The sequence below is a fragment of the Terrapene carolina genome, unplaced genomic scaffold, assembly GCF_002925995.2.
Source record: "Terrapene carolina triunguis isolate 2854851 unplaced genomic scaffold, T_m_triunguis-2.0 Scaffold95, whole genome shotgun sequence".
NCBI lineage: Eukaryota > Metazoa > Chordata > Testudines > Emydidae > Terrapene > Terrapene triunguis.
This window is the reverse complement of record NW_020664446.1, coordinates 43,660,845-43,673,297: the sequence shown is the minus strand read 5'-3', so window position 1 is coordinate 43,673,297 and position 12,453 is coordinate 43,660,845. Positions and strand designations below refer to the sequence as shown.

The 12,453-nt window shown below is 38.0% G+C and overlaps 1 protein-coding gene across 1 annotated transcript; it reads right to left on the bottom strand.

Moving 5' to 3' along the window:
- Positions 1 to 349: 349 nt before the first annotated feature.
- Positions 350 to 11,745, bottom strand: TACR2 (tachykinin receptor 2). The gene is made up of 7 exons (XM_024198156.2): positions 11,345 to 11,745; positions 7,128 to 7,322; positions 5,497 to 5,653; positions 3,522 to 3,718; positions 2,385 to 2,459; positions 2,033 to 2,118; positions 350 to 540 (listed from the first exon to the last, which is right to left on the bottom strand). The coding sequence occupies exons 1-7, from the start codon at positions 11,743 to 11,745 to the stop codon at positions 350 to 352; spliced, it is 1,302 nt and encodes a 433-aa protein (XP_024053924.2).
- Between the last annotated feature and the right edge of the window lie 708 nt (positions 11,746 to 12,453).

Below are 12,453 nucleotides of genomic sequence, written 5' to 3'. Positions count from 1 at the left end.
TTGTCACAGTGCCATGTTGGGTTAGAAGGATTAAAACAGTTCTCTGCATGGTCTATTCATTTTATATTAAACCTAGCTTCTAGCAGTGGCTGCATTTGCATGTATGTGTTAGCTTGAGGCATGGGCTGGGAACATACCATCCCTACTAAATGTTGTTAATCATACTAACAAGCAATTATCAGCCAATGAATCAGATGAAATACATTTGAAATAACTGCTAGTAAGGAGGGAGATGATCTAACTGTACAGATTCTGCTTAGAGAGGTTTCTTCCTCTAGTTGTGAAGGCCTCAGACAGAACTATTGTGCTCCTGAGAAGTGTTAAACTGAAAGATAACAGCCAATGTCACTCAGGCTTCATCTGCTTCCTTCAATGCACAAGTACTGTTACAAGCCCATATGACATTTGCATGGGAGACAGCATGGCCAATACACAGGGCACTGGACAGGGGGTTAGGAGATCTGTGATCTGTATCCAGCATTGCCACTGAACCTGCTGTGTGCCTGTGGGTAAAACCTTCTTGTGCCACAATGTCTTCACCTGTAAATTGGGGATAATTATATTTTCATTTGCAAAATGCTTTTAGATCTATAGAGGATCTCAGAGGCTCAGGTATTTTATTCTGTTAACATGGGTGTTAATTAATGTCCATGTTGATAACTTATGTTTTGCTTGTGTAATAATGTCTATTAAAGGTTTAATTTCTGTGATAAGTTTATAAAGAAATGATGCTGAGATTTTGGTCCTACTTCTTATAAATAAGAATTCCACCAATAAAGATTCTTTAAGGAATGGCTTCCCAATTTTTATTGATAAACTATAAGGCCATATCAGAACAAAAGCCCAAACACCCCAGATCTCTGGAAAAGTTCAAAGCCAAACTTTGCAGCCTGGGTCAAGCTCTAATTTATGGTTTATAATTTGTTTTAGTTATAAATACCTCCTATGGCCCAATCCTGCAATCTCATCTGTGTGGGTGTACTCCTGATCTGTGTGAGTGAGGGTCCTGCTGAATGGATCTGATTGTGGAACGGACCGAAGGCTGTAGGTTGGTTCTTTTCCATAGAAAAGTTTCTTAAAGAACAGAAAAAGGAAGGACATTTCCATCAGGATTTTTTTATTTAACCCTTTTGTTAACCCAATTTATTTATTTTTTTTCATTTTTTTTTATTGAATTCTTCCTATTATGATTTTCAATCCTGGGATGGGCTGATATAAATTCTTAAGTTGATGATGGTATTTGGAAAATACGTGCCTGTACAGCTTACGGACACTGTATCATGGTGCAAGTAGAGTTGTGTGAATAATGGATTTTTCAGTAACACTGGGAGTTTAAAAATATAAAAAACAAATTCAGTTTGGGTCAAACCAAGACTGACTTTTTTTAGAATTTTTGGTGAATGGAAAAAGTCAGAAAAATTGTTTTGGGGCAAAGGAGATGTTTTGTTTGACACAAAATGAAATTTTCGTTTTGATTTCAGACATTTTAACCATTTATTTATTTATTTTATTTGGATAAAGGCAAAGAAAGCGAGGGGCTAGATTCACAAAAGAGAGGAGGAGGTGGCTAGGGCACTTACCTAGGGACCCAGGTTTGAATCCCTACTCTGGAACAGGGACTTGAACCCAGGTTTGCTTTCTCCCAGCTAAACACCAGGCAACTGGTTGCCCACTTTGTATGAAATACTTGACTAGCCAGAGAGAGAGAGTGAGAGAACACAAGAGAATGATTGTATAGCCTGGTAGCTACTCACATGTTGGTGGGAGAGACCTGGGTTCAAATCCCTTCTCTAGAGCTGGGATTCAAACGTGGGATCTCCCACATCCCAGGTGAGTGCCCTAACTAGTGAGCATAAGGGTACCATTGCCCCTGCCATCATCTCCATTTTGTGAATGATGCCTAAATCCCCTCTGTTTCACTATTGCTGAAACAACCTATTTAGACATTTCCAACATATTTTTTGGTTTGTTTCAGCTCAAACAATTTGACAAAAGCCACATAATTTTCTGATATATTTTGATTGACTCAAACCTGCATTTTTTGGTGGGAAGGAGGAGGAAAGGGTTGGCTGAAAAAGTCCACCCAGCTCTGAAACCGATAAATACCGACTACTCTTATCCTATTTTCAATGTTGATGGCACCTGGCACAGCATGGCACAAAATAATCAATTAAGAATCGATCTCAGGCTTCTAAAATCACCGACACTATTTTTTAGAAACTATATTTTGAACAATATTCCAGAGCATCAAAATAAAAATCCAAGTGTTAAATGCATGCAGGTTAATGATGTCTTCTGTTTCTCATTTCAGTGTGTGTCTGTTTTTCAATTAGCTTTGTTTGGCTGGCTGGTTGCGGATCAGCTGTGAAGTTGATGGGTAAATAAGTTTAAGTTTGTCTCCCTCCGTTGCTTTTATACATGGGCACCATTGGAAAGCTAATCTGAAGCCAGAACGAAACCTGCAAACGTGCACAAATACGAAAAGGAAATTAAATGCTACAATGATCATGCAAACTGCAAAGAGAGAGAGAGAGATGGGGCGTGTTCCACCCTTGAATGAGCATGGGGATATGAAAGGCTTCCATTGAAGTCCATGAGAGCCCTGTGCACTTGTCTGAGGGAAGAATTTGGCAGTTGGGGGATTGAATGCATAAAAAGAGAGAGACACTTTCACTGCTCAGATGGACAAAGCAGTATGAGGCAGTGATCAGGTCTCTTTCTATTTTACGCAATGCACTATCAGAGCCTAAAAGTGAGTGTTCCTCCCGACACAGAAGCCCCTAAAAACCCCTACAAGTTTGGGCTGTGGCAAGATTGTACTTGTTAGCTAGTTTTTCATTCTGACATTTACAGATGGGATGTTCATGTAGGTCCGTTGTGTGTTTAATATAGTCACTCTTAATAAATGCTAAATGACCATGAGCTGTATTAAGAAAATTCCAGTTACAGCCAGTACATTAGAGGAGCTGCTTTGAATAAAGAAGAGTTGTTATTAATTCATTAGGTCTTTATTTTGCAAGCCTGCTTACGTGGGTACCTGAATAAGCAATCAGAGTGACTACCGCTTCTGTGCCCTTGCCTGTTTTCTTTTTTTGCTAGTCAGAAGAAACGAATAATTAATTTTAAACGTGAAGAGCTTTGTTATCGAATTAATTGTTTGTGATTTATGCTGTAGGCAGCCCACAGCTAGACACGCCAATGTCAAGTGTTACTGCATCAGGTAGGCAAACAAGAGGCAGATAATAGAAATGCCTTTTGTTACTCTATTATGGAATGATCCTGCACCCCGGAAGTGGATGCAAGTTCTGATCATTTGATCACATAGTAACTTTCTGAACTTTCCCGAGGGCAAAACGTTTTAAAGCTGATTTAAAATGGCTAGTAACATGCAAAGCGTGTTCAGAGAACAACAGACTAAATTCTCTGTGGGTCTAAATTCCTCCCATTCACAACTAGAGAATTTAGCCAGTTGTCTATAGGATGGTGGGATATATATATATATATATTTTTTTGCTACTAACCTTTGGTTAAGGCAGCAGTAAATAACTGGATTGTACATCGTAGAACTCATAGCAAGCAGAAAGACTGCAAGATATACTTGCTGAATATACTTTTGCTGATAGATGTCTTCCCTGAAGCTCCCCAGGATGAAGTAGAGGTGATAAGGTAACCAACAGACAGCAAAAGTTATCACAACAATGACCATGGTCCTCACAAACTAGAAAAATAAAAGGAATATTTTACTTCATTGCCTCTGTGCAATTATCTGAAGTTTCATGTTTAACTGATTTAAAACAATACTGTTCTTCCTCCTGAATTATTAAGTCAGTGCATATTTTTATCATATATTAGGGGCCTTATTATGCCTTAGATCAATGAGAAGAACTCTTACACTATTGATGCTGATAGGAGTTCTGAGCGCAGAAAGTGCAAGGGCATATAGTGACTGTAGATTTTATATGTTTCTTTGCATTAATACATTTTAGCATATGAAGGTAGCCTGCTCCATCGGAATTGTTTACAGTCAAATTGGAAATATTAGGGAAAGGTAGGTAATGAGACCATCAATTGAACTGGTGGTGGTGTATAATGGGAAGAGAAATTTCTTCCTGTCTGCAGCATACATAGATCTATTCCTTGAAGCATGAATCCATTGGACGCTACCGCCTCCACTCAATGTAGCCTTGGGCAAATCAGTACATTCTCCTGATTGGAAGTTCTCTCCTGTAGAGATTGTCTTATGACAAATTATTGCATTTCACACTCGTTAGGAGGTCTGTGAAAAGAGCACCTCACCCCTTCTGTGACACTCTGTATCTCGGGGGAACACCCTACACCCCCATGTTCATCTTTATAAAATGATTGTGTGGTATCCAATGAAAAGTTTGTCATGTTGGTTGTCTTCGGAAGGCTCATGATGCACTGAGCATGGTTGTTATAGTGATGTTATAGTAATTGTTATAGTAATTGTATAGGTTATAATTTCATGTGTATGGTTATGAGGCTGACAATGTACCCTCATGGCTTAAAGCAAGTGCAGGCAAAAACTCTCCAGTAACAGAGGGGCAGTTCACACCTCATCAGGGCAGGTATGGGACAAACCCAGCCCAGCCTCACAGGAACAAAGGACACTGGCCTAGGCAGCAACAAAAGGATCTGTTAGACTCTGGAGGGAGTCACCCCCCTTCCTTTGGTCAGTTTGGGACTGCAACGAGGTAATGCTCACCTGACTCTGAAGGGTGGGAGGGGCAAAGCCAAGAGGGAAGAAAGGACATGATAAAAGGGAGAGACATTTGCCATGCTCTTCCTCTCTCTTCCACCTACATCTACAGACACCACACCAAGCGACTGAAGCGCTGATCAAAGGGGAGAGCCTGGCTGAAGAGCAACCAGCCAGCCTGTGGTGAGAAGCATCTAAGTTTGTAAGGACATTACAATCAAGATCAGCTTAGAATACGTTTTGCTTTTATTTCATTTGACCAAATCTGACTTATGTTTTGACTTATAATCACTTAAAATCTATCTTTATAGTTAATAAATCTGTTTGTTTATTCTACCTGGAGCAGTGCATTTGGTTTGAAGCATGTCAGAGACTCCCTTTGGAATAACAAGCTGGTACATATTAATTTCATTGTTAAATTGACGAACTCATATAAGCTTGCAGCATCCAGCGGGCATAACTGGACACTGCAAAACAGAGGTTCCTAGGGTTGTGTATGGGATATTGGCTAGTGTCATTCAGTTGAAAATCCAAGGAGCAGCTTACATGTTAGAGGCTGTGCATGAACAGCCCAGGAGTGGGGCTTCTCACAGCAGAGCAGGGTAAGGCTGGCTCCCAGAGTCAAGGATTAGAGTGACCTAGCAGATCACCGGTCCAGATAACACCAGAGGGGAACGTCACACCCTCCTTCTAAAATATTTTGCCACTTTTTCATACATCCTTAAAATCAGAACCACTGGCAAGATAAAAGATAATTATTAAGTTTCACTTCTAACCTTTTTTTTGGCAGTAACTTGACGGTGATAATAGATCCTATTAGTGTGGTCTCCGGGGACTGTACTACTCCAAAGAGTAATTCCTATAATGCTATATGCGACAAACATCACTATTAAAGGCAGCAGGTAAATCAAGGCAATCACTATGATTTGATACCTGAAAAAGAAAAACAGATACATCTTCACATTTAATGTGTGTCTCAAAGAGCTTTTGTCCAAGTGTCAAATACTTGCCGTGGATGTGTCTGCATGGTTTCCATTAATGTCAATGGGAGCTGTGCACCTGCATCTGAGAACAGAATTTCACCTTAAAGCCTCAATGCAGATGGAAGGAACTTCCACAAACTGTAAAAATGCATTTCTTTCATGTTCCAGTGATCTTTCCTTGAACTGAAGTCTTGGCTCTTTTTAAGGACAACATTATTTATCTTTTTAACAGTGACTTAGATTTCATGTCATCTTGTTCAGGGTTCACTGCCTTACTTGGGTCATGACAGAGGGATTTATAGCATTTGTGGCTATAAAAAAGTTAGCCACAAATTATGGAAGATATAAAATCAAAATGCTATAAAATCATAAAGTACCTTCCAGTACACAAGGACACTGGGCTGAATTCTGAGGTTCTTAATCCTACAAACTCCTGTTGAAGTCAATGGGAATTTTGTTGGATTAAGTACTTCAAATTTCAATGTATTGGAAGCAAGTGTGGCTGGATTTTTAAGAAAGATAACCAGGAATATTTCTTTGTAAAGTTTTGTTAAGTGAATATATTATTATATATATTGTTTTTTGATTTACAAACACAAAAATAAATACTTAAACCAACTGTCAAAGCAGGCTACCCAGCTGTCGCTACTACCCAAACCAATAGCATCTGCTTCGATTGTATATGAGAACACTATCTAATGTTATCCAACAAGCTTCATCTCATGTAAGGAAAATATAAATGTTATGCTTGGTATGATTATTTTAAGCAACCACCATTTATGGGGAGGGAACAACTGATTTACTCAGTTACAGCAGATGTCATTTTCAGATAAACTCTGTAAAAGGAGGATTATGCGTGAAGCCTTTGGCACACGCTTCTGGCATTAACCACAAAAGGCTACGTATGTGTGTCTTCTCAGAATGATGACATTATGTACTTATTTGCTACATCAAAGTAGATTACATGTTTAGCTAATTATATGGTCCTCAGATTATAAAAATACTTGGGTTCTTCCTGCCTGAAGTAGGGGGTGCAGGGGATTCACTGGAACCAAGATTTATTGTCTATTTAGCAGACTTTACATTCAGTTTTCTCTTCTCACATTCACACAATATAACCCCCATTTCCATCCCCTTGATTGTCTCCCTCTGCAACATCAGCTGGGTTACAGCACAAATTCTCTGATCAAGGAGATGAATAACCTTCTCCTAGGTTGCAATGCTGTTTTATTTCTGGCTAACAAGGGGTGCTTAAGGTTACAGTTGTCCTCCCCTTCGCCTCATGGAGTCAGAAGGATATTACTTCCTCATTGTTTATAGCTCTTGTAACCAAGGGTACTGAAATTAGAAAAATGTTCAGTAAACTTTCAAGTGATGCTGCATAGATTTCTCATTTCTATTTTATACAATTGAGGAGTTCTTACATGAGCTGATGCTTCCGTCCAACATCATCTGGCCAGGCAACAATACATTTAGTCATTCCATTATCAATCATGATCTCAGCATAAAAGCACTGTGGGAAGGCGAGTCCAAAAGCCACCAACCATATTATTCCTATAATTACTTTGGTGCTCACAGCAGAAAGTTTGGGCTTAAAGGGATAAATTATAGCCATGTACCTAGGAGAAAAATGGGGTAACATCATTTTTATTGTTTTACCAATAAACTAGTCAAAAATTATGAGGGCAAAAACATCCCAAATCATTTATCAATAAATAACCAAAACTACATATTTCAATTGGTGCAGGGTTTTTTTGTTTGTTAGTTTTGCTTTGGTTTAGTATCTTCCACTGGAAGGAAAAATTAAAACATTTTATAACAAGTCACTGCTAGTTTATCCCAAGGGAATGCACTATTGTGTGTGAAACTTCTTATACCTTGTATCAACAGGGTCTTAGTTAGTATAATAACATTCATAGAGAGAGAGCAATCCTTTTGTGTAAGAGTTCATGCATAATAGGTTTGCAGTGATCCTTCTTCCTTCTAATCTTAATTACTGCTTCCTCGCTGTATGTTATAATTTACTAATTTGGAAAGCTTGAATGAACTAAGATAAAAAACTTTCTGCAAAGACTAACACAAACTATTGTACTTGAATGAACACAGTCCACCTTAAATAACGAAGACAGCTGAATGTGCTGCTGTTGTGGAACTGATGTTAGGCCCAGCTGAATAATTGCAAAGCCAGCTCAGTCCACAAGAATGATTTGCTACATCGTTGCAGCTGTCTCTCACTGAAGCTAGAAAAAAGTACTGAAACTGTGATATGTATTCGGTCTGAATCTTGGTAGCATGAATTGCATTAACATTTTCAGTAGCAGATGTGTATATATATTATTCCTATTAAAGCTTTGAGTTACATACTGCTTTGTTGCATGGAATCTATTTCCCGCTATCAGGGGAGGATTAAATTAAAGCAGGGTCTCCACCAAAGCCTCCTATTTTATTCTCAACCGCAGATCGTGGTCTTGCAAGTCATTTGCCATGGATCTGAATTGTTGATTTTAGCATTGGAAACTCCTTGTGTCACCCTCCTCCTCTTTCTGTAACCACTCTAGCACTTGTGTTAGCAGTTTAAGTGGTATAGTGTTGATCCTTTTCTCCCACACCTGTTCAGAACAATCATGTCCGGTATCTAGCTGACTGTAAAATTACTTGGAAGAGCAATGCCTTGTTTTTAACTTCTCTGTAAAAAATGCAGTTGTATCCTAGAGACTATATAATCAATTATTCATATCTGGCTTATTCTTTATCATGGTTGTTTCAAAGTCCAGCCAGAGTGGAAAACGCCAATTACTTCCTTGTTTTCATAGCAAAGGAAGACTGTAGCTATTGAAGAGAATTCTGTCCAGGTCTTCATATAATATAGACATGATAAAGTATACATGAACACAAGCACCATAAGTATTGCATATCTGTAGAGCCTTATTTAGCGAGAAGTAATGTACAATTCCTGTGATACTTTTTCTTTAATCTACAGTATATTAAGTTATACTTTGCTAGAACCTAGCCAGGAAAGAGTAAAACAGTAAACAATCCCCTAAGTGTTTGCTTACAGAAGTTTATGAATCTATCTGTGTTCTATTCCATTTCTCATGATGAAAAGCAACTCTGAAATATAACTGTCAATTAATGCACTGACTGAGCTGTCAATGAGGAATTGAAATTGAACCAACTGTTGGAGCTAAGGAAGGTATTACAGCAATGCAGAGCAGATTAGTGAGACGATGGTTTTAGATAAGCACCAACAAGTTTGGACACTCATTCAAATCCAGAGATTTCTTCTCCCTCCCTCCTTGCTATGTCCCTGAGCTCCCCTTCTCTTTCTCTTCCCCCACTCCCTACAGGCTTCCATCATGCCCCACTCGATGTGACTTCCTCCCTACTCAGACAAAACAACTGGATCAATTGCACAAACTGTAGTATGAACATTATGTGCTTATGAACTTTTCCAAGGGAGCCTGGAGGGCCTTGTTATCTGGAATTTGAATCTCCAGCTACTCATACACCTCTGTCTGGAGGCCTACGTGTAGCTTGTCTGCATTAGTGATACTGTGCAGGTTCTACAGGTATTATAATATACAGTGCAGCTGGAAATATTAGCAGATCCTTTGGCTGGCAAGAAAGAAACAGCTCAATGCTAATCATTGTGACAAAGGCAAAATGACTGGAATCTTCCCCCATAGTAATGACTAACAGTATGGTAAGTGACTTTTAGACATGCCACTTTTAGCTTGCTACTTTAGGATGAACTGTTTTAAATTAGTGTGTTTCATCGAGGTGAGACAACTGAGCTTGAGCAGACATTAACATCTATAACAATAAACGGAAACAGAATCTTTCAGTTTCCAGGCGACAGTGTCAGGATCTATTTAAGGTCAAGTAAAGGATAGCTAAACATGGTTAGGCAGAGCTGCCAAGTTTTGTTTTTGAACCTTACCGTATGACTAAAAAGGTTTTTAGCTTTATAAATATTTTTACCAAGAATCCCTAAGGAGTAAAAGTAGATACAGATGAGAATGGGCTAAGGTGGAATGGATTTTTTTAAATGTTCTTTGACAAGTTCTAAGAATGTACATAAGAGTTATCAAAAATCTTTGATTTAAAGCCAGAAAAGCAACCTGTATCTGAATTCTAAAATCAAAATACTGTTCCCTCTTAAATCATATTTACTTCTATTTGTACTAACTACGGGCTAATTATCAACAGCACCATTCTGTGTTAAAATTTGGTAACTCTTAATCAGGACATGTTTCTATTTTCAAGTACAATTTTCAGCATACATTGCATGTGTAATGTTCTGCAAGGGCATAATGACTTATTTTGCAGGATATTATGCAAGCAAATCTGTTTATCCTGAACTTGATTTTTCTATCACGAGGTTGGCAGGGACTGAGTGTGTCACAACAGTTGCTCTCACTTCTGAACAGGACTGCTAACAGCAGAAGCTGCTATAAAAGCAGCTCCTGGTGATTAATTAAATAATGCCTTTGGAAGGGTTCCAGAGGGAAGCATGTCTTACCCTTGCAGATAAACAATGTTTCTGACAGAGACAGTTGGCAGGAAACTTATATGTTGCCCTTCTTTGATAGGCGGAAAAATTCTGTCAGACACCGCAGTTCCATTGAGAAGAATCAGTGAAACCCAGATATTTCCTGAACTGTGGACTCTGAGTCACTGCCGTGAGATGACTTGGGGAAGATCGGAGACTCAGAGAAGGTAGGAGGGGAAAGATTAAAGGTGTTTCTAGTGCCTGGTGGAGAATGGAGGAGGTTGGGGAGAAGATTGATCAAAAAAGGATCAAGGAGAAGATCAAATAGGTCTGGAGAAGGCCTGGAAGGAACTGGAGAGTTTGGGAGTCCGTTTAGCCCGCTTTCACTCCTTTTCCTTTCTTACAGACAATGAAAAATAACTTCAATTGAATTTAGACTACTTCCTAGTAAAGAAAAATGTTAACTCATTTAGCATGTGGACCATGAATGTACCCAAACCTTGCAAGTTGCTCCTGTTGTGAAATAAATTTTGCAAATCTAATGGAGCATTTTGAAAATATTAAATTGCCTCTTACTTATCAGAGACATTCAAAATCACAATGAATATAATCTAAGGTTTGTTCTTGAATAATCCTAAATCCTAAATAAATCCTAACAATTTGTGGATGCTAAGTCTTGTATCTGAAGTACATTTCTTTGCCTTTTCTTTGTAGTTGCATCTTGATTCAGAAATAGCATTGTGGATTATGACATTTTCAGTAAGAGATCATATAAATTCCACCTCCAAACAAATGATGGGTCTTTCGGGGTGAAAAAAGTATTTATATTTACATGAAGATTTAGGAACCTCCTGTGATATTTAACATTTAAAACAAAGCAAAACTCAGAAATACTGTACAAGCCACTTTCATTCATTACATTAACCCAGGTTTGAGTCAGATCAGTGACCTCGAGGTGAAAGGGTCTATATCCCATTACCAATCTCCTAAACCATCCAATCCCTCAGTAAATATGTAGATATTAATCCTTTTTGTTAATAAACCACTGAAGTGGCCAGTTGTGAAACTGTTCCATAATCAAAGTCTTGCAATAAAATAATCTTCCTTTATCTTTAATTTTTTTATTTACCTTTCCATTGCATCTCTTACCTGTCAGCAGCAATCGCAGTCATAGAATAAATACTCACAAACATTGCAGTTATAGGAAAAAAGTTCTGAAACCTGCAGAATTCCTTGCCAAAATACCAGACGTTGTGGCTGGCATAAATAAAATTGAAAAGTGTATTGAAAGCAGCTATAAGTAGATCAGAAAGAGCCAAATTAACAATAAAATAATTGGTAACAGTCCTCATTCTTTTGTGTGCTACAATAATCCAGATGACAGTCACATTGCCAATAATTGATGCAGTAACTACGAAAGAATAAGTGATAGCCCAAAGGGCTATTTGCCATCCAGGCTGGGTAAACGTTGTTGCAGTCCAATTGCCATCATCCTCAGGAGAGTCAGCCAGCGAAATATTGTTAAAGTTTAAAAAGGAAGCTGTGCTCATTTCTTTATTCAACTAAATGTAGAAAACCTGTTTAGCATTTGATGATTTCTTACAATAGACATTGGTGTTCTGAATTCCTTATTTAGGTAATAATTAGAAGTAATTAACAAAATGTATCAGAATTCAAAACACAACATCCTTTTGCCCTGTTTTACAAGTAATATAATATAGTTCCAAGAGGAAATGTTATATATGAAATACCTCCTATCCAGCCCTTTAATTTATGACATATTTGAAAAGATATATAAAAAAAAAAGTCCATGGTGATTTGAGATCCTTTTGTATTTTTTAACAATTCCAGACCTGTGGTTGAGAATCTCTTTCTTTAGATTTTCAGAGGTAAAAAAAAAAAGTAAAGTGTCAAATCATAAAAAGTTCTAATCCAAATGGAAATCCTTCTGGTTCTGAAAAGTGAATCCTTGATATTAGAGAATGATAGAAATACAAAGACTCTGGTAGGAGTGATGGTATTTTGTTGTCATCTCTCTGTGTTATAAATTTTCTACAGGGGCTAAAGGGATTTTTGAGAGGAGGTGGAGTCTACTGCATCCAAGAGCTAAACAAACAATTTGACATCAAATGAAATTTCATGAGGTGGTGCTTAAACTTTTCTGTGTGGGTTCTTCAAATAAACTCTGAGATTAGTCTATTCCTGTCAAGTTTTATAACCCTAGATGTAGATGGTAGCATTTTACTAATCCTGCATTC

What these genes read in the sequence shown, in the direction of transcription:
- TACR2 (XM_024198156.2), bottom strand. Translation starts at nt 11,745, where the DNA reads ATGAGCACAGCTTCCTTTTTAAACTTTAACAATATTTCGCTGGCTGAC. An exon ending in ACTGCGATTGCTGCTGACAG is followed by an intron (nt 7,323 to 11,344) that starts GTAAGAGATGCA and finishes TTTTTCTCCTAG; the next exon opens with GTACATGGCTATAATTTATC. An exon ending in CTTCCCACCAAAAAATGCAG is followed by an intron (nt 541 to 2,032) that starts GTTTGAGTCAAT and finishes CCCAATTTACAG; the next exon opens with GTGAAGACATTGTGGCACAA.